Genomic DNA, 22,983 nt, shown 5'->3' with positions numbered 1-22,983 from the left:
TCTAACTGTGACTCCCCACCTGCAGTCGCCGGCCGAAGTGGCCGTGCGGTTAAAGGCGCTGCAGTCTGGAACCGCAAGACCGCTACGGTCGCAGGTTCGAATCCTGCCTCGGGCATGGATGTGTGTGATGTCCTTAGGTTAGTTAGGTTTAACTAGTTCTAAGTTCTAGGGGACTAATGACCTCAGCAGTTGAGTCCCATAGTGCTCAGAGCCATTTGAACCATTTGAACCACCTGCAGTCGTTTTCTATAGTTGATATTTGATTAGCCTACAAATTTAACAGTGACCTTCTGCACTTCCAACATAAACATATTGCATACAGTTTGTATTTTCTGCAGGAACCGAGCTAAGGACGCCTTGCTGTGCCGTACCAAAGCTACCAGAGCTTTATTGCGCACGTCGGTAGCTTTTCCCTGAAACCTGTGACTGCTTGCAGGACAAACTGACGCGTCACATGGCAGTGTCGAGCGTCAACCGGAAGGCGGTGCAGCGCAAGTACCGGGACATCATCTACCGCACGCAGATGCCCATCCTCAAGCAGGACGTCGAGGTAGGTCGAGTGAGCAGCGGCTGGCTCCGAGGCTCCTCTGTGCACAGCAGAGAAGCGCAGCGCTCCGACCGTTATACTGTTGGCTTCCGAGGCGCACTTTATTTGCAGATAAGAGCACATTTTCCTTTATTTCCAGTTCTGTTATGTCACATACGTGAAGAGAACGTAAGAGCGTACGGAGTAAGGAGCGAGCGATAGGTTCCCATGCTGGCTGGCAGAGGCAGTTGACCACCCGCCTCTTTCAGACCCAGTGGGGTGAGGTGCCGATGCAAGAATCGCTCGTGACGTCAGCAAAGAGATACGAAGGGAAAGCACATTTATTCTGGCGTGGATCAAGTAATTATTATTAATGAGTATTAGCTAACAAATGTCGCCTTTTGCCACTCAGACTTTAGGGGGAATGTATGGGTCGTAAATACTGTCTTTCAGTAGTTTTACAATGCCAGAAGATGTTGATGCTAATAAATGAATGAATAATTTTGGTATAAACGAACATATACTATCTTACGCAAGCTACAGGCGGTGCGCCGTAGTCGGCAGTCGTCGATAAGATGCCTTTCAATCTACTCGTGCGGTAGTCATGCTCTCCTACCGTTAATAGGTTATCGTGAGTGTGTACAAGTTCATTTTACGGTGTTTCTTAAATAAACTCACCATAATGACATGTTGTTTGTTGTGGTCTTCAGTCCTGAGACTGGTTTGATGCAGCTCTCCATGCTACTCTATCCTGTGCAAGCTTCTTCATCTCCCAGTACCTACTGCAACCTACATCCTTCTGAATCTGCTTAGCGTATTCATCTCTTGTTCTCCCTCTACGATTTTTACCCTCCACGCTGCCCTCCAATACTAAATTGGTGATCCCTTGATGCCTCAAAACATGTCCTACCAACCGGTCACTTCTTCTGGTCAAGTTGTGCCACAAACTTCTCTTCTCCCCAATCCTATTCAATACTTCCTCATTAGTTATGTGATCTGCCCATCTAATCTTCAGCATTCTTCTGTAGCACCACATTTCGAAAGCTTCTATTCTCTTCTTCTCTGAACTATTTATCGTCCACGTTTCACTTCCATACATGGCTACGCTCCATACAAATACTTTCAGAAATGACTTCCTGACACTTAAATCTATACTCGATGTTAACAAATTTCTCTTCTTCAGAAACGCTTTCCTTGCCATTGCCAGTCTACATTTTATATCCTCTCTACTTCGACCATCATCAGTTATTTTGCTCCCTAAATAGCAAAACTGCTTTACTACTTTAAGTGTCTCATTTCCTAATCTAATTCCCTCAGCATCACCCGATTTAATTCGACTACACTGCATTATGCTCGTTTTGCTTTTGTAGATGTTCATCTTATATTCTCCTTTCAAGACACTGTCCATTCCATTCAACTGCTCTTCCAAGTCCTTTGCTGTCTCTGACAGAATTAAAATGTCATCAGCGAACCTCAAAGTTTTTATTTCTTCTCCATGGATTTTAATACCTACTCCGAATTTTTCTTTTGTTTCCTTTACTGCTTGCTCAATATACAGATTGAATAACATCGGGGAGTGGTTACAACCCTGTCTTACTCCCTTCCCAACCACTGCTTCCCTTTCATGTCCCTCGCCTCTTGTAACTGCCATCTGGTTTCTGTACAAATTGTAAATAGCCTTTCGCTCCCTGCATTTTACCCCTGCCACCTTTAGAATTTGAAAGAGAGTATTCCAGTCAACATTGTCAAAAGCTTTCTCTAAGTCTACAAATGCTAGAAACGTAGGTTTGCCTTTCCTTAATCTTTCTTCTAAGATAAGTCGTAAGGTCAGTATTGCCTCACGTGTTCCAGTGTTTCCACGGAATCCAAACTGATCTTCCCCGAGGTTGGCTTCTACTAGTTTTTCCATTCGTCTGTAAAGAATTCGTGTTAGTATTTTGTAGCTGTGGCTTATTAAACTGATTGTTCGGTAATTTTCACATCTGTCAACACCTGCTTTCTTTGGGATTGGAATTATTATATTCTTCTTGAAGTCTGAGGGTATTTCGCCTGTTTCATACATCTTGCTCACCAGATGGTAGAGTTTTGACATTACTGGCTCTCCCAAGGCCGTCAGCAGTTCCAATGGAATGTTGTCTACTCCGGGGGCCTTGTTCCGACTCAGGTCTTTCAGTGCTCTGTCAAACTCTTCACGCAGTACCATATTTCCCATTTCATCTTCATCTACCTCCTCTCCCATTTCCATAATATTATCCTCAAGTACATCGCCCTTGTATAGACCCTCTATATACTCCTTCCACCTTTCTGCTTTCCCTTCTTTGCTTAGAACTGGGTTTCCATCTGAGCTCTTGATGTTCATACAAGTGGTTCTCTTATCTCCAAAGGTCTCTTTAATTTTCCTGTAGGCAGTATCTATCTTACCCCTAGTGAGATAAGCCTCTACATCCTTACATTTGTCCTCTAGCCATCCCTGCTGAGCCATTTTGCACTTCCTGTCGATCTCACTTTTGAGACGTTTGTATTCATTTTTGCCGGCTTCGTTTACTGCATTTTTATATTTTCTCCTTTCATCAATTAAATTCAATATTTCTTCTGTTACCCAAGGATTTCTACTAGCCCTTGTCTTTTTACCTACTTGATCCTCTGCTGACTTCACTACTTCATCCCTCAAAGCTACCCATTCTTCTTCTACTGTATTTCTTTCCCCCATTCCTGTCAATTGTTCCCTTATGCTCTCCCTGAAACTCTGTACAGCCTCTGGTCCTTTCAGTTTATCCAGGTCCCATCTCCTTAAATTCCCACCTTTTTGCAGTTTCTTCAGTTTTAATCTACAGGTCATAACCAATAGATTGTGGTCAGAGTCCACATCTGCCCCTGGAAATGTCTTACAATTTAAAACCTGGTTCCTAAATCTCTGTCTTACCATTATATAATCTATCTGATACCTTTTAGTATCTCCAGGGTTCTTCCATGTATAAAACCTTTTATGATTCTTGAACCAAGTGTTAGCAATGATCAAGTTGTGCTCTGTGCAAAATTCTACCAGGCGGCTACCTCTTTCATTTCTTAGCCCCAATCCATATTCACCTACTACGTTTCCTTCTCTCCCTTTTCCTACACTCGAATACCAGTCACCCACGACTATTAAATTTTCATCTCCCTTCACTATCTGAATAATTTCTTTTATTTCATCATACATTTCTTCAATTTCTTCGTCATCTGCAGAGCTAGTTGGCATATAAACTTGTACTACTGTAGTAGGTGTGGTCTTCGTATCTATCTTGGCCACAACAATGCGTTCGCTGTGCTGTTTGTAGTAGCTTACCCGCATTCCTATTTTCCTATTCATTATTAAACCTACTCCTGCATTACCCCTATTTGATTTTGTATTTATAACCCTATATTCGCCTGACCAGAAGTCTTGTTCCTCCTGCCACCGAACTTCACTAATTCCCACTATATCTAACTTTAACCTATCCATTTCCCTTTTTAAATTTTCTAACCTACCTGCCCGATTAAGGGATCTGACATTCCACGCTCCGATCCGTAGAACGCCAGTTTTCTTTTTCCTGATAACGACATCCTCTTGAGTAGTCCCCGCCCGGAGATCCGAATGGGGGACTATTTTACCTCCGGAATATTTTACCCAAGAGGACACCATCATCATTTAATCATACAGTAAAGCTGCATGCCCTCGGGAAAAATTACGGCTGTAGTTTCCCCTTGCTTTCAGCCGTTCGCAGTACCAGCATAGCAAGGCCATTTTGGTTATTGTTACAAGGCCAGTTCAGTCAATCATCCAGACTGTTGCCCCTGCAATACTGAAAAGGCTGCTGCCCCTCTTCAGGAACCACACGTTTGCCTGGTCTCTCAACAGATACCCCTCCGTTGTGGTTGTACCTACGGTGCGGCTATCTGTATCGCTGAGGCACCCAAGCCTCCCCACCAACGGCAAGGTCCATGGTTCAACGGGGTGGGGGGGCATAATGACACCCCGTGTAAAAATTATTTGCACAAAAAGACTTCTTCCCGCTTAATTACGTAAAATGCAGAAAGTAGTATTGCACTTTCAGAGCCTGACGGTGCTGCTACGGCTCTGCAAGGGGACATAAAACTACGAGCGCACTTCCACATAACAGGTAGGAAGAATTCATACGCGGCGGCTCACTAAGTCAGTTCAAGGACGGACTGGCTTAATTATCGCAAAACTTGGATGCGAAAGCGTGGCCAGTTGTACTGTACGTCCCTTACACCACCATCTACGGACTCGCCGGCTAAACTAAGACATTTCCGGAGATATAGTACGAGGGGAGCGTTCTTGCAGGCTTGGTTTTCTCGTTTGCTGATCCACACAAGCGCACAGGACAAAAAAATCTGCAATTTTCAGGAGGCTTCAGTTTAATAGCGTCCAACACTGCCTTTTCACTGCAGAGCTTGGGGTGCGGTCGACTCGTCGCTGCTGAGGCCTGCCCCGCTGCTCGACGGCGGTCCTCCTGCAGACATCCAGCGTGTGAGGATGATGGTCCAAAGCATGCTCAGTCTGGCGCTTGTCTATATCTACATCTACATACACACACCGCAAACCACCGTACGGTGCGTGGCGGAGCGTACCTCGTAGCACTGCTACTCATTCCGTTCCCTGTTCCACTGTCTATGTGCCTCTGTACAAGCCCTAATTTCTCGCATCATACCTTCGTGGTCCTTACGCTACATAACGTTCGAGAAAGTAGTATCCTTCTACGGTCACGTGCAAATCCCTCTTCTCTAAATTTCCTCAGCATTTTGCGAAAAGAACGTCGTTTTCCCTCCTGGAATTCTCATTTGTGTTCACCAAGCGTCTCCGTTGTACCTGCGTGTTGATCCTGCCTGCCGGTAATAAATCTGGCACCACGGTTCCGAACAGCTGCGATGTCTTCCTTTAATCCTACCAAACACTGCAGCAGTACTCAAGAGTGGATCGAACTATTTATGTATTTACGCATAGTCTCCTTTATAAATGAGAACTCTCCTGATAAACGGAACCCGACAATTCGCCGTCCTGACTACCGGCCTTACAATGCGATTCTATTTCACAAGCCTTTGCAACGTTACGCCTGGATACTTAATCAATGTGACTATGTCAGGAAGTATACTACTAAGACTGTTATCGAACATTATGGGATTGTTTTCCCAACTCATCTACATAATCTTACAATTTACTACGTTTAGAAAAATCTGCTATTTATCGTGTAAATAGGAATTGAGTCCAAGTCATCTTACGTCTTCCTCCAACCACTCACCGGTGACACCTTCTCGTACTGCACAGCATGGTCAGTAAACAGTTTCAGATTGCTGCTCACCCTGTGTATATGTAACTTAATTACATAGATAACAAGAACGGTCCTATGAGATTCACCTAAAGTGAGGTGGGGTGGTTGTAGTTGTAGTTGAGCATACCCCTGAGATGCAAGACTATACACCGCGTGATCGGAAGATGGAGTGAAGCTACCTAGGCAGTCATGCCAGTTTACTTTTAAAACGTAATGAAACAAGTCGCGCAATGGATAGCGTCTCATTGAGCCGAATTTAAGAGGGGCAGGCCCATATTTACTGGAAAGTTATGAGGATGATGCAAATTTATTCGAGCATTTTATTTGTTTGGTTACTGTGCCCTCGTTCTTCACTAAAGATTTACCATAGAGATCAGTCTTCACATTTATAGTACCTCGCATACTTTCTTTACGCTTTGCTAAACTTCCTCATTGGTTTCTCATTTTCCACTAAACTTCTGTTTATCTTGCAAATCTTCTTTCTAGTATCTCTGGTCTCTATAATTAGTAATTCATTGTTAAGCAATCGCAAACATATACACATTTTGACAGAATTGTTATAGTTCCATATGCCGGTATTTATGGACCTATATCTCTTTCGTAGTTGAGATGTTCTCTTTTGTCATTCTGTTACTCAATTTTTCTATTGCAGGTTATTCTGAATAGTTTACCTATATTATTTCACCAAGTTTCTTTCTATTTTATTTGAAATTAGCACATACATTTATTATTTAAGTTTGACAGGAGCTTTGTTTCTTCTTTGGAGATTCTAAGACGAAGTTCGTCCGCCTGCGTCTCTAAAAGACTTATACTCGTTATTTATTATCTTAGATTTTCTGGAAATACCAAAAGTCGTTCTCAACATTTATCCTTAATTTCTGTAGAACTTCCATATATAATAATTGTATCAATACTGCAATTTTTTTTAAATTTTTAATTCCATGCCTTTAGCTGAACAGTTTTCTGATTTGCAATGTACAGTACAGGTAACGGACAGTGTCCGTGCTTCTGAGTCGAAATGCTGATATAGTCCTCTTTTAAATTTCATTTCTTATTATCTTGTATAATCAAATTTTTTATGGTTGTCACTATTTTTCTACCTTATAATGATGAACTTTATTGTTAGCCCCACCCTGGGCGTCTATCAATTTTGTTAGTAGTCCATAATGGAAAGCTACATCTGCAGTGAACAACTGCTAGATAGGTTTGGTGAAGCTCATTAAATGGTAACAGATTTCACAATGATTTCCAGTTTGAAACGCTAATTTGCATCAACGACGTGTATTAACTATGAAAGTTGTACGTGACTGTCGTATTTGCAGTCAGTAAATAATAGAAATATTAGGTATGTCAGCAGCAGGGAATTTAATTAAAATGTATTATAATCGCTGCCATTTTCACGAAATAATTGTATATTTTGCGCCGTGGCTAAACTGACTGCACCTAGTCTTTAAAACAATATTTTCGAAACAGTTAACATTTCTCCATCACACATAAAAATTAAAAAGAAAATATAAACATGACCACAGTGTTAATAATGTCAGCCCCCGGTAGTTGAGTACTCAACGCGACAGAATTTCAATCCTAAGGGCCCGGATTCGATTCCCGGCAGGGTCGGAGATTTTCTCAGCTCAGGGACTGGGTGTTGTGTTGTCCTAACCGTCACCATTTCATCCACATCGACTCGCAAGTCACCGAAGTGGCGTCAAATCGAAAGACTTGCACTCGGCGAACGGTCTACCCAACAGGAGGCCCTAGTCACACGACATTTGTTTAGTGTTAATAATTGTATGGGGGTGTTTTCCTGGGTATAAGTTATTGCCCTGTGACAAACGTAACCACGTAACGTGAACTTTTACTGCGGCATGTTATTGAATTTCATTATCAGGCAATGAGTGGTTGTGTGTGTCGCCTAGCGAGCCGTGGAACAACATGTTCTGGGTAGCGGCGGCCTGATGGCGGCGCCAGAGTATAGACCTATGTGTGACAAGTGGTGACAACGAGGCGGATGTCTACCAACAACGTATCAAACCGACGCTCATCATCTGGGTCCGCAACATAAGTCATGAGCAATCGCTCGGCGACGTAGCAGCGAAGTGCCCCTCACTTGGAAGATCTCCCTCCCCGCTCCCCTCTCCCCCCTTCCCCATAGCGTTCTGCGGAATTTGTGCTGGCTGTGTCTTTACATCTGATTGGCCAGCCTTCGTTCTTTGTCTCACTAGATAAACCTTTCGTTAAACACTTTCGCTGATTTTGAGCAAATGTTCTCCTTTCCTGCTCAAAAAGGAAACACATAATAGCAACCTTTGAGAAGCGCCCACGAAAAGTTCATTCATAGACACGTCACAGTTCTTGCTGTATTTCACTGACCTAGATTTTTATTACCTACAATTAGTACCAGCATCTAAAATACACACACCAAAAAGCTTTGCATCACTTCGCTTCCGAGATTTCCGGAAACTGTACAGAAAATTGGAATAGAGATAAAAATAAACATCATTTCCGCCCTTTTAATGCTCATGAAAACCACACATTGCATGTTGTACCACCATACAGCGAGACCTTCAGTGGTGGTGCAGATTGCTGTACACACCGGTAACTCTAATACAAAGTAACACGTCCTCTTGCGTTGATGCATGCCTGTATTCCTCGTGGCATACTATCCACAAGTTCATAAAGGCACTGTCGGTCCAGATTGTCCCACTCCTCAACGAAGATTCGGCGTAGATCCCTCAGAGTGGTTGGTGGGTCTCGTCGTCCACAAACAGCCCTTTTCAGTCCATCGCAGGCATGTTCGATAGGGTTCATGTCTGGACAACATGCTGGCCACTCTAGTGCAGCTATGTCGTTATCCTGAAGAAAGTCATTCACAAGAAGTGCACGATGAAGACGCGAATTGTCGTCAATGAAGACGAATGCCTCGCCAATATGCTGATGATATCGTTGCACTATCGATCGGAATGTAGCATTCACGTATCGTACAGCCATTACGGTGTCTTCCATGACCACCAGCGGCCTACGTCGGCCCCACATAATGCCACCTCAAAACAGCAGGGAACCTCCACCTTGCTGCACTCGCTGGACAGTGTGTCTAAGGCGTTCAGCCTGACTAGGTTGCCTGCGAACATATATCCGACGGCATATGCGACACTCATCCGTGAAGAGGACGTGATGCCAATCCTGAGTGCTCCATTCGGCATGCTGCTGAGCCCATCTGTACCATGCTGCATGGTGTCGTGGTTGGAAAGATGGACCTCGCCATGGATGTCGGGAGAGAAGTTACGCATCATGCAGCCTATTGCGCACAGTTTGAGTCGTAACACGACGTCCTGTGGCTGCACGAAAATCATTATTCGACATGGTGGCGTTGCCGTCAGGGTTCCTCCGAGCCATAATCCGTAAGTAGCTGTCATCCACTGCAGTAGTTGCCCTTGGGCGGTCTGAGGGAGGCATGTCATCGATAGTTCCTGCCTCTCTTTATCTCCATGGCTTTGGTTCACTTCCGTACTTGAAAGTCCTTCCTGGCACAAACTAACAATGCGGACGCGTTGCAAGTGCAGTATTGATCATCTAGGCATGGTTGAACTACAGACAACACGAACCGTATACCTCCTACCTGCTCATGCATGGTTGTTTACAAATTTGGGCGGGTTTAGTGACATCTCCGAACAGTCAAAGGGACTGTGTCTACGGTACGATATCCACAGTCAACGTCTATGTTCGGGAGTTTTGGGAACCAGGGTGATGAAAAACTTTTTTTATGTGTGTAGTAAATCATATTTTAGTTGCAGATTATAATTGGTTTTGTAGGAATGTGCTAGCTCTAAAACATTGAAAAAATAAGAAACGCAGCTCATCGACTTTTGTTGTCAAGACACGCTGCTCGCTATTAGTGCACGAACAAAAAATGTAAAATTGGATAAAAAGTTCTAAGTAGTTGGTTGTGCATATTGATGAAAACCTAATTGCTAAAACCATGTGGCTGACATGGTAAAGCGTTTATGTTCAGCTGACTTTGCCGCGAGAAGAATTATCAGCTTTGGAGCCACGGAAATGACTAAGTAAACGCCTCTTTGCATACGAACTTCCAGCATGCTGGAGTAACTTGCGTCAGCAACTTCTGTTAATCAATAGAACGAAGAACCAGTACTAGATGCAAATATTTTATTTTTCATTCGATAACTAATTTCGGGCCGAGACCCGTTTTCAAATCAACATAACAAAGTCTAAAATGGCATTTGCAACTTGGACTGATTTGTTGTTCTATTGACTTTTTTGCATGTCTTTGGTAACTCCTAAATGTATCTTTAGCACAAAGAAGGTAATTAAAATTACATGTAGACGTAAGACACGTAAATATTACAGATATCTTTTTCAGAGATTGGGAGTATCAACCTCAGGCTCACAGTATAATTATCCACTGCTGACATCTGTTCTCAACAATCCATTGCAATTTTAAAGTAATGGAGATACTGACCAGTACAGTACTAGAGAAAGAAATGATCCGCACTTCTCTGCAGTAAGTCTAACTTTGGCACAAAAGAAATGAAATACACAGCTTCCATAATCTTCTCGTGGCAATAAAATATCTGACTGATAAGAGAAGTATTTTCAAACAGCCTCTTTACCGTACACGAATTTTTGAATAAAACTGCAAACTAATGAATGATTAGGACGTAGCAGTATACATATATTTTTTTAATGATACGAGGTATGTCCTCAAAGTAAGTTACGTTTGGTTATATAAAACAAATGTGTACAGATACAGAAAAAATATTTATTGTACAAAAATCTACAACTGTTAAACTACTTTTATACATAGCTTCCGAAATTTTGTAGACACTTGTCATAGCGTGACACAAGTTTTTGTGTATCTTCTTCATAGAAGGTTGCCACTTGTGTATCCAACCATGTGGTAACATGTTCTTTCAGCTCGACGTCATCGTTGAAGTGTTGTCTACCAAGGACAGATTTTAGGTGTAAGAAGAGATGAAAGTCGCTAGGAGAGAGGTCCGGGCTGTAGAGAGGATGATCAAAAGAATCCCAGTGAAATTCCCGTATGAGTTGTTCGGTCACATTCGCCGTGTGAGGTCGGGTATTATCGTGGAAAAAAACAACACCTTTTGACAGTAATCCTCGGCGCTTGTTCTGTATTGCGTGGCGCAATTTCTTAATGTGCATTGATTGCACATGACTTCTTGAGGTGTCAAGATTTGCTTAGGCGTAACCTTCGTTGGGGATGAAGTGTGCCTCCATTCCATTGATCGCCGTTTTGTTTCAGGGGTGTCATACGATACCCAAGTTTCATCCCCCGTGACTATCCGAGAAAGAAAACCATCGCCTTCTTCATTGTAGCGTGTCAAAAACTGAAGTTTACTGCTCATCCGTTGTTTTTTGTGTTGTTCAGTAAGAATTTTGGGTAGCCAACGTGAGCAAAGTTTTCTAAATTTCAGTTTTTCAGTAATAATTTCTTGACTTAGTGATCGTGAGATTTTCGGAACTTCCATAGGAAGGGCACTAAGTGTAAACTTATGATTGTGCTTAATCTTCTCTTCAATTGTGTGAACCAGTTCATCAGTAAGCACAGACGGGCGTCCACGTCGTACTTCATCGTACACTTGATCACGTCCTTCATCGAACAAAACCATTGAATCACTCATAGCATTTTGTCCGTAAACCTCACAGATTTTCCGATGAATTTCCTTCGGTTTAACTTTCTTTGCATGTAGAAAACAAATCACAGATGTGATTTCACACGCGGCGGCATTTTCAACTACGGCTGACATTACTAGGAAGCACTACAAAGCACACGTCGGCAGCAGCGATCTGAAAATGGCGCACACGTCTTCTCCTTCAGTCAGAGTAACTGCCACGTATGGCCGGAACTGCGATCGTTTCACTGCGGCGGATCTAAATAGAAACGGAACTTACTTTGTGGACGACCCTCGTATATGCACTTTTTGGTCTATTGATACATTTCATATTAGTTTTGAATGTGATCCGTGGTACATTTAACTAAATAGCACCTCTGTTGTTGCTGCAACTGTCGCAGACAATGTGGCATCGGTTCGACTTCGGGTTGGAGCTAAAGAACTACGTGATAAGCAGTCTTCTGGACGAGATCGACTTTGAAGACTGGCAGGCGTTCTACAACCAGAGGGACCACACCGCCGCCGTCGACAGGCTGCTTGGTGAGTGGCATCTCTTCCAGAGCCAGAAGCTCGGCCGCAAGTGCAGCGCCTGCGTCTCTCACTGACTCTACTCTGATCCTCTCACACTATTGTTTAAAACTGGCTGAAATGTTCGCTTCCATTTCGTACACTTTTACGGTACATTGCTAGTGTCCACGCATTACACTGAGGTGACAAAAGTCACGGGATGCCTTCTAACATCCTGTCGGAACTCCGTTTGCCCGGCGTACTGCAGCAACACGACGTGGCTTGGACCCAGCAAGTCGCTGAAAGTCCCTGAAGAAATACTGAGGCAGGCTGCCTCTGTAGCCGTCCATAATTGCGAAAGTTCTGCCGGTGCAGGATTTTATGCACGAACTCACCTCTCAATTATATCCCATAAATGGACGATAGGATTCAGTCGGGTGATCCGGGTGGATAAGGCATTCACTCGAGTTGTCCACAATGTTCTTCAAACAAGTGTCTCATCCATAAAAATTCCACCCTTGTTTAGGAATATGAAGACCATGAATGGCTGCAAATGGTCTCCAAGTAGCCGAACGTAACGATTTACAGTCAGTGATCGGTCCTGTTGGACCAGACGACCCAGTTCCTTCCATCTAAACACAGCCCACATCATTATGAAGCCACCGCCAGCTTAGGATCAAACCGATACGGTCACGATCCCAGCAGAGGTGGTGCAGGCGATGCCGCGCTGTTATCCAAGGCACTCGCGTCGGTAGTCTGCTGCAACAGCCCATTAACGCCGAATTCGACCGCACTGTCCCAACGCATATGTTCATCGCGCGTCCCACATTAATTTCTGCAGTTACTTCAGGCAATGGTGCTTGTCTGTTAGCACTAACAATTCTACGCAAACGCCGCTGCTTTCTTCGTGGTATGATGTATGCCTATAATTTGGTATTCTCGTCACACTCTCAACACTGAAGATCTCACATTACTCAATTCCCTGACGATTTCTTAAATGTAATGACCCTTGCGTCTAGCTTCAGCTACCACTCCCCGTTCAAAGTCTGTTCATTCCCGTCGTGCGGATGTAATCACGTCGGAAACCTTCCACACGAATCGCCTGAGCACAAGCGAAACATCCTAAACGCACTGCCCTTTTGCACCTTGTGTACCCGGTACTGCCACCATCTGTACACGTGTTTATCGCTATCCCATGACTTTTGTCACCTCAGTCTCTCTGCCAATAGTAGAGAAAACGGCCCAAAACTAGTTTCGAATTTTAGAAAACATTAAAAAATTATGTTTCAAAAGCTTGCCATATTTACTTTATATGGCCATGCACGATTTACATTATACTCTTAGAAAATATAATGAAAAGTTGTATCAAAAAAATTATTTCCAAAACCCGTGCACTTAACTAGTTTGAAAAATAATTGCCAAAACCGTACTCACTCTAAGAATAATCAAAATAGCACTAAATAAAATTGGAAAGGTATTAAATCACAGAAAACATGATCAAGCTTCAAAGTAGATATAATATAACATTTTCCAGGAGGTTATAGCTTTTCCCAACGTATTCTTTGCTGAACCCAAGATCCTAGCACTAAATAAAATTGGAAAGGTATTAAATCACAGAAAACATGATCAAGTTTCAAAGTAGATATAATATAACATTTTCCAGGAGGTTATAGATTTTCCCAACGTATTCTTTGCTGAACCCAAGATCCTTGCTATAGGATGTTCTTGTAGGTGTTCTTTTCGACAGTTTGGTTCTTTCTGACAATTTAGTTTAAGAAAATGACTAACTCACATATTCTTAGCAACTTCGTGTTTGAAGCGATGTTCAGTGCCATTTATCTCTGCCAAGTGTACGGCTATTCTTCAGATGACACTCTGAGTAAGCCCAAAGCAAGACAATACTAAACTAGCTCTTCTTCAAGACCTTTATCCAAACTGTTGGTGTACCTGATTTTGTTTTTGCTGCGTCTTCAGATGTACCGTGCTTCTTGTTGGCACCCTCGTGAGTATTGTTGTAGGTGCATTAAGCCGTTTGCTGGCCTTCTTCCTACCAAACATCTTTTAATGAACTGCATCAATAGCTTTGATGGTTTTAGGAGCACTCACTTTATTTGACCAACCTTTCCCTTTATCCTCTTTGAATTCGAAATAGAACAGCAAGAGAATAAGAGTGTGTACTAATACAAACAGACTTTAAACGTGAAAAGTAAGGGGCCTGGTATGAGCAATTGAACGGGGTCTATTTTAAGGAACCACAGCCTACATTTTTTAACTAAATCCACTTTTAATAAATATCTAAATAAAACCGTTTAATCATAAACATTAACCTTAAACCTAACTGTTCAAGAACACATAGAAGTTGAAAGCTTACCTCTCAGTATCTAGGAGAAATAACGAAAAATATAGTACAGTGCAAAAACTTTTTCCATTGTCGAAACGTGTGATGGCGAACTGATAAGAACGATACAAAGTGGGCAACTTATGCTTTCCGCTACAGAGGGGCACAAGTCTCAACTACTATTTACATTTCGTTGGTTCAGAAGAATGCAGAGCCGAGAGACCAGGGGGTCCGCTTTAGTGTAGGGGGGGATTCCAGTTTACGGCACTTCCGTCTACATGTAAAAATATTAGAGAGAGTCTCAAAATCCCGCAGGAAATAGTAGATGTGTTGAGAACAACAGCTCCACTCGGCAATAACAGCCCTGTAGCCCCCGCAACCCGCGCTGCAGAATTAGTCCCACGTGCACTCACTGGTAACGATTCATCGGTTGAGTTACGTCGCTAGCGACCCGCCTCGTACCAGCAAAAGATTCAAATGCCAGTATGTAACTGGAAGACGGATCAAATTCAATAAAGGAAAATTAAAAATCATAGAATTACACAACATCTTCGGAAGAAAAAGAACCATTCCAGATAGTGGAGTTTTATTCGCGCACCTTGGGCGGTAGGTGTTAAAACGTGGGTTGTGTAAGTGCAATCACTGTAGCTGAATGAATTAAAACATATCGTTAAGCCATGATAATACACAATATACAAGTGTCAGGTACACTATGTGATCAAAAGTATCCGGACACCTGGCTGAAAATGACTTACAAGTTCGTGGCGCCCTCCAATGCTGGAATTCAATATGCGGTTGGCCGACCCTTAGCCTTGATGACAGCCTCAACTCTCGCAGGTGTACCTTTGATCAGGTGCTGGAAGGTTTCTTGGGGGATGGCAGACCATTCCTCACAGAGTGCTGCACTGAGGAGAGTTGTCGATGTCGGCCGGTGAGGCCTCGCACGAAGTCGGCGTTCCAAAACATACCAAAGGTGTTCCATAGTATTCAGGTCAGGACTCTGTGCAGGCCAGTCCATTACAGGGATCTTATTGTCCCCTAACCACTCCGCCACAGGCCGTGCATTATGAACAGGTGCTCGATCGTGTTGAAAGATGCAATCGCCATCCCCGAATTGCTCTTCAACAGTGGGAAGCAAGAAGGTGCTCAAAACATCAATTTAGGCCTGTGCTGTGGTAGTGCCACGCAGAACAACAAGAGGTGTTAAGTCCCCTCCATGAGAAACACGGCCACACCATAACACCACCGCCTCCGAATTTTACTGTTGGCACAACACACCAGACTAGCAGTGGCGTAACCATACACAGCAAGACATCTAAGGAACCAGTCCTTCAGACTAACGCCATCCCAGCATGTGGCTACCAGCGTCTACTTAGTTTTGGGCAAGTCGATGGCCGCATTTATCAGCCACAAGTAGACCTAGCTTGTGATGATCATTAAAACTCGATAGTCCAGCTAGCTTCTAGGCTCCAGCACCTGATGTAAGACGCCTCTTCGTATAAAGTACCTGTACAATAACAGGAAGCATCAGTGTGCCATGGACTTGTGGATAGAGACCTGCTCGACCCCGCCCTCAGATCCTGACCGCTCCTGTAGGAGACAGGGGGGCGTCGGTGGACCGAAAAGGAATCCCCTCTTTCCCCTTCTGGGACATCCAGGCTATCGTCTGCAAGATCGTTTCTCTGTGTGGACGGGACACAGGATATCTATTCTTAACTGGCAACATGGAGCTTGCCCAGTGAAGGAATTCTACGATTTACGTGTAGTCAAAATGGTTCAAATGGCTCTGAGCACTATGAGACTTAACATCTGTGGTCATCAGTCCCCTAGAACTTAGAACTACTTAAACCTAACTAACCTAAGGACATCACACACATCCATGCCCGAGGCAAGATTCGAACCTGCGACCGTAGCAGTCGCGCGGTTCCGGACTGAGCGCCTAGAACCGCGAGACCACCGCTGCCGGCTTGCGTGTATCTTCCCTTCTTACGGTGAGTTATTGGATCTTGTGGGTGTTAGAAAAATGTTTAACAGTGGTATTGAACGGTAATGCGATTGACCAGAAGAAGAATACGAGCCAGCCAATCTAACATGTGGCAACAACCAGGGATATAGCTCTGAACGATGCAAAGAGATCGCTGGGGATGGATACTTACGATAGAGACGGCCAAATGCGTCTGTGCCGGACACCCAGCGCCTGTGGCATCCAAAGACGCGCACTGACCACCGCACGAGCACCGCCAGCCCACGAGACATGAGGCAAGCCGTCTGCAACGCGCCAGCCCGCTCCCTTCACGCGGCTGCGAGTCGCCGCGAAGAGACAGCAGCGTACTGCCAGCTTCGGCGACAGCGGAGCAATCACGACCCGATAAAAACGCACTACAGCTGTCTCACTAGTCTACGTCCGCCTGTCAGTTACCCCTGCTCTTAGCAACCACAATTTGAACATCGTGGTAATGACTTTGAGAAATTTTACTTACGAGTAAGTGTCGTTGATGTCTAAATGTATCTGAATAACTGTGGTCCAAAGGCAGTTTGTTTTTACAAATAAGTGTTTATCACCTACCTCGTAAATTATTGCCGGCCTGTGTGGCCGAGCCGTTGTAGGCACTTCAGTCTCGAAGCGCGCGACCGCTCCGGTCGCAGGTTCGAATCCTGCCTCGGGCATGGATGTGTGTGGTGTCCTTAGGTTAGTTAGGTTTAATTAGTTCTAAGTTCTAGGGGACTGATGACCGCAGATGTCAAGTCCCATTGTGCATTACTGTATGTATTGTAATGACCTTAAAATATCCACCACAACAAGTTCCTAGAAAGATCGGAAAAAGAGTTAAACAGAATTCTACACCTGGGCACAGGGCAGACTTCCGATTCTTGTAGTCTTTCCGTATTTGAAGAGTAACTATGTTGAGCACTCTGGATCATTAGTTGCCTACCTGACTTCGACACTTTAAAATCTCTGCTCTGTCTTATAGGGCTCAACGACTTGGCATCACAACCCGACGAGGGCTGATGGCCGGTATCTGGATTTCACAGTCACTAAAACTCTGCACGAAATTATTTAACTTTCGGGCCTCTTTGTCATCCAGAGTCAGTAGCCACACCTGTGCATTTCATTGACCAGTTGCCTGCTTCCATTGGTAGCACTTCTTTGTAGAGTGCTGCTGCATCCTACCAGAACTTCGCAAAAGTTTACATCTAACAGGTGCCTGAAAACACCTTATGCCCAGGGAAAATCAGCTGGCATCGAGCCTACCTCGTGGGCTTCTACCAGAACCCATCAGCACGTACACGGATAATCTGCAAATCACATTTAAGTGCCTGGCAGAGGGTTCATCGAACCACCTTCACAATTCTCTATTATTCCAATCTCGTATAGCGCGCGGAATGAGTGTTTGCGTACGAGCTCTCATTTCCCTTATTTTATCTTGGTGATCGTTCCTCCCTATGTAGGTCGGTGTCAATAAAATATTTTCACATTCGGAGGAGAAAGTTGGTGATTGGAATTTCGTGAGAAGGTTCCGTCGCAATGAAAAACGCCTTTCTTTTAATGATTTGCAGCCCAAATCCTGTATCATTTCTATGACACTCTCTCCCATATTTCGCGATAGTACAAAACGTGCCGCCTTTCTTTGAACTTTTTCGATGTACTCCGTCAGTCCTACCTGGTAAGGAACCCACACCGTGCAGCAGTATTCTAAATGAGGACGGACAAGCGTAGTGTAGGCAGTCTACTTAGTAGGTCTGTTACATTTTCTAAGTGTCCTGCCAATAAAATGCAGTCTTTGGTTAGCCTTCCCCACAACATTTTATATGTGTTCCTTCCAATTTAAATTGTTCGTAATTGTAATACCTAGGTATTTAGTTGAATTTACGGCTTTTAGATTAGACTGATTTATCGTGTAACCGAAGTTTAACGAGTTCCTTTTAGGACTCATGTGGATGACATCACACTTTTCATTATTTAGGACCAACTGCCACTTTTCGCACCATTCAGATCCTTTTTCTAAATCGTTTTGCAGTTTGTTTTGACCTTCCAACGATTTTATTAGTCGATAAACGACAGCGTCATCTGCAAACAACCGAAGACGGCTGCTTAGATTGTCTCCCAAATCGTTTGCATAGATAAGGAACAGCAAAGGGCCTATAACACTACCTTGGGGAACGCCTGAAATCACTTCTGTTTTACTCGATGACTTTCTGTCTATTACTACGAACTGTGACCTCTCTGACAGGAACTCACAAATGTAGTCACGTAACTGAGACGATATTCCATAAGCACGAAATTTCACTACTAGCCGCTTGTGTGGTACAGTGTCAAAAGCCTTCTGGAAATCCAAAAATACTGAACCGATCTGAAATCCCTTCCCAATAGCACTCAACACTTCATGTGAATAAAGAGCTAGTTGTGTTTCACAGGAACGGTGTTTTCTAAACCCATGTTGACTGTGTGTCAATGTTCCAACACGATACATGTTGTAAAATCCTGCTGCATATCGACGTTAACGGTATGGGCCTGTAATTTAGTGAATTATTCCTACTACCTTTCTTGAATATTGGTGTGACCTGTGCATCTTTCCAGTCTTTGGGTACGGATCTTTCGGCGAACGAACGGTTGTACAGGATTGTTAAGTATGGAGCTAATGCATCAGCATACTCTGAAAGGAACCTAATTGGTATGCAGTCTGGACCAAAGGACTTGCTTGTATTAAGTGATTTAAGTTGTTTCCCTACTCCGAGGATATTTACTTCTACGTCACTCATGTTGGCAGCTGTTCTCGATTCGAATTCTGAAATATTTACTTCGTGTTCTTTTGTAAAGGCATTTCGGAAGGCTGTGTTTAGTAACTTTGCTTTGGCAGCACTGCCTTCGATAGTATCTCCATTGCTATCGCGCAGAGAAGGCAATGATTGTGTCTTGCCGCTAGCATACTTCACATACGACCAGAATCTCTTTGGATTTTCTGCCAGATTTCGTGATAAAGTTTCGTTGTGGAAACTGTTATAGGCATCTTTCATTGAAGTCCGCGTTAAATTTCGAGCTTCTGTAAAAGATTGCCAATCTTAGGGATTTTGCATCTGCAACAGTGTTCTGACACGTTTTGTGTGCCAAGGAGAATCAGCTCCGTCGTTTGTTAATTTAGTTGGTATAAATCTGTCGATTGCTGCCGATACTATTTGTATAAGGATTAGAGAAAGATCGACCCATTATCTGCATGCTGCCGGTACTCGCCCTTTCAGAGTCACTGGAAACAATAGCGAGCAGGACGGAGGTCCTGGTGAGACCAGGAAATGTTCCGTTACAGTACGTGTACTCGGCAGTGCCTTCGTCGGTAGTCAGGCCCTGTCACTTGTGGCCTTGTGCAGAGGAGAACGAGCGCCGGCTGGTGGAGGTGCGCACGTGGTACGAGGCGGAGCGAGACCGCCTGCTAGCGGCGGGGGCGGAGTTCCGGCGCAGGGTGGAGGAGGCGCAGCGCCACGGCGAGGAGGACCTGGGCGCCACGCTGTGGCGCATGCGCGCCGAGCACAACGCCGCCACCGCCGCCTACCACGACGACGCCGAGACGAGGACCTGCGAGCTGCGCAACGAGGTACCGGCGCAGCCCGGCCGTAGCCGGGGAGGCAGGGCCGACTCGAGCGCTTGTAGACCCGCAGGTGTCCAGAAAGCGTGCGTCAACAGGCACCATAAGACGCTCCACCTTTGTACCACATGCCACCACTACAGCCATTCGAGCTCCGGGTTTGAGCCTTAAGCCGTTGGCACACGGACCGTGCATCCGAACGTTGAGCGTTGAGCGTGCCCAGTTTCTGACGTCATAGCGTAGAATAGCACGTTCGGGAGTCTTTCCGAACGTGCAGAGCAATATCTGGCATGTCAGATATTCTGAGCGTGCGTCTGAGCGTTGACCAATGAGATGGCACAACGCCACCTACGTCACACGCACGCCGTCTCCCTTCAGTACAGAGTTGTGAGGCGCCATATTGGCATTCATTTCAAGCCTATATGTATATATGCCGTTTCTGAGCACCACCAAACTGAGAATCACTGGAAAACCCGTTGTTAGTTGTGTTATTCGTTCCAATAAAATAATGAGTAAGATCACATTCGGGGCAAGACAATTATTGTAGCTTGCGTATTATGACAGTAGGCTATTTGAAGGCAGCGACACACTGAAGATCCACCCAAAACGCATTGTTCTTCGTACCATTTGTTATAATTAAATTTCAATTAATAATATAATTATCTACGATTAACGTTTTTAGCAAGGTGTACCACAATATTTTTAAGGAAAAAGTTATGATATTGGTTTAGCGTAATGAGCAGCTTCTCTGTCCAGTAATGATTCTTTGCTGGGACAGTGGTTCGCATCTTAACTTCTCCAATTTTTTTTTCAAACATTCGCGTTTTTATTTAGTTCTGATACTTTATTGTCAGGTTAATATAAGTATATCCTATAATATTTGATGTTATGCAAATATAAGTTCACCTTTTCTTGAGAGCTGACTTTGTTCGATTGGCTTAATTACAGGACAGCTTGCGCTACTTGTATAAAGATATTTTGCTCCTTTTTCGTTTACGCTTCGTAATCCACATGTTGCAAAGTCTGTGCCACTGGGTAGGAACAGTGATCAAGTAAGACTGACCTTGGGGTTTTACTAAAATGTGGTAATGATGAAATAATGTTTATCTTATGCGGAGAAGTATTCCAAATTTGTACCGCACTGTTTGTAATGGAACTTTGATAAGCCTGTGCTCTTATTGATTGGACATGGTACTTCCCTTTTCGTGGACGATGGAGGAAATGTGCGTTTTGATAGAGCTAACGTGGGGATTTTACGCGCGCCCGTTGATTAAACAGTGCGATTTACGAACTAGAAACATCCCTCAAACTGCCACTGGAGTGCGTAGCGATTGCGCTCACGTTGGGGCCCACGTACCGTATGCACGAGTCGCATCGTTCCTGAGCGTTCAGCAGCACGTTGAACTCGGCACGCTCAACGTTAACGTTCGACAGCACGGTCCGTGTGCCGACGGCTTTACCACCCGTGTCTCGCACACTGCCCGTTACGGTCCACGGGCTGCCTCGCCTGGCCCCCACTGGACTGGCGACCTAAAAAGGGAACATCATCAAGTAGACCTCAAATTTTAAGGACAAGAAAGCGCACTTAAAAGATATCAACCTCAGCAGTCGAACCCATGGACCAATTTGTGCCAAAATTCTCACACTACGCAGTGATGACCGTCTGAAAGTACAGCTTTTAAACGTGCACAAGCATGGGCTGTCATTCGCTCCACCCCACTGCAGCTGCGAAATACGGGGTGACACACGGGAGACGGACGGTTTTTAATGAAATAATACTCAGCCAACTTTAAAATTAATGCATGTTTATTTACACAAAATCAAAGCTCATTATTTGCCATTTTAGTTAACAAAGTTATTTGTGAAAAATAATCTTTTCAAGGTGATGTCCATAATTTCGAATGCAGGACTCAAGTCTCTTCTCAAAATCCTCCATCACACGGACTAAAATCTCAGCAGGGATGGCAGCAATTTCTTGAATGATTGCATTCTTCAACTCGTCCAAATTTCGTGGTTTGTGGTTACAGACACAGTTCTTAAGGTACCCCTACACAAAAAAGTCACATACTGACAAGTCGGGAGACCTGGGAGGCCAAGTAACATTGCCAAAATGTGAGATAATCCGGCCAGGAAAAATGCGTCTAACAACTGTCATTGAAGTGTTTGCGGTGTGCGATGTTGCCCCATCCTGCTGGAACCAAACGCGTTTTAAAGGGATTCCTCATGGTTTTAGTTCTGGTTTCAAGAATGTTTGAAGCATACGAATGTAGCGAACCGAATTAACAGTAACTGTGGCCCCGTTCTCTTAAAAAAAAAAATAAGGTCCAATAATGCCAACAAGCCAAGAACACACCAGACTGTTACTTTTCCTGAGTGTACAGGACGCTGGTCGATAAGGTGTGGATGCTCTGGAGCCCAGTAACGTAGGTTTTGCTTACTCACGGTCCCGTTTAAATGAAAATGAGCTTCATCGCTCATGAATAAAATTTCATTTTCATTCGATCCCAAAATCACTTGCATTCTGTAAGTGGAGTCTTCTCGTACAGCGAAATCAGTTTCCTTAACTTGTTGGACAATGAGCATTTTGTAGGGATGGAATTTTAATTCTCCATCCAAAATTCGTCTAACCGATTCACGATAGATTCGTAACTCACTAGCATGACGTCTAGCTGACCGTCCTGGGCTTCTGACTGCCGCTTGCCTCACCCTTTCAACATTTTCTACTGTCGTTACTCTGCGTCTCGAGCTAGGATGCTTCTTATCCAGTATGTTTCCAGTTGATCTGAAGTTTTCCACCCATCTGAGGATTGCGTTACGGCTCGGAACAGCTCCATGTCGACCGACACTAAACCGCGCACGAAACAATCGCTGCGTAGGAGTAATAGACTCACCACTTTTCACGAAACTGTCATATACAAACAGTCGACGTTGCAAGTCCCACTGCTCCGTAGTGACTGAGTAAATGAAATGACGTCTTGTGTGGATCATAACTATCCCCACCAGGACCACCTCCCACCACCGCGCCCTCAGTACTACGCAGTTCAAAGCCATCCGTCTCCCGTGTGTCATCCTG

The 22,983-nt window shown here is 44.2% G+C and overlaps 1 protein-coding gene across 1 annotated transcript in view; it reads left to right on the top strand.

Moving 5' to 3' along the window:
- The first annotated feature begins 454 nt into the window (after positions 1–454).
- LOC126419696 (dynein regulatory complex subunit 2-like) overlaps positions 455–22,983 on the top strand; it is a 117,031-nt gene continuing 94,502 nt past the window's right edge. The window contains exons 1-3 of the mRNA XM_050086880.1: positions 455–550; positions 11,888–12,026; positions 19,570–19,919. Of these exons, the coding sequence (XP_049942837.1) occupies positions 455–550; positions 11,888–12,026; positions 19,570–19,919 (585 nt within the window). The remainder of the gene's footprint in view (positions 551–11,887; positions 12,027–19,569; positions 19,920–22,983) is intronic.

The sequence above is a fragment of the Schistocerca serialis genome, chromosome 9 (genome assembly GCF_023864345.2).
Source record: "Schistocerca serialis cubense isolate TAMUIC-IGC-003099 chromosome 9, iqSchSeri2.2, whole genome shotgun sequence".
Taxonomy (NCBI): domain Eukaryota; kingdom Metazoa; phylum Arthropoda; class Insecta; order Orthoptera; family Acrididae; genus Schistocerca; species Schistocerca serialis.
Note: the sequence above shows the minus strand (reverse complement) of the source record. Positions and strands in the feature narration are given on the sequence as shown.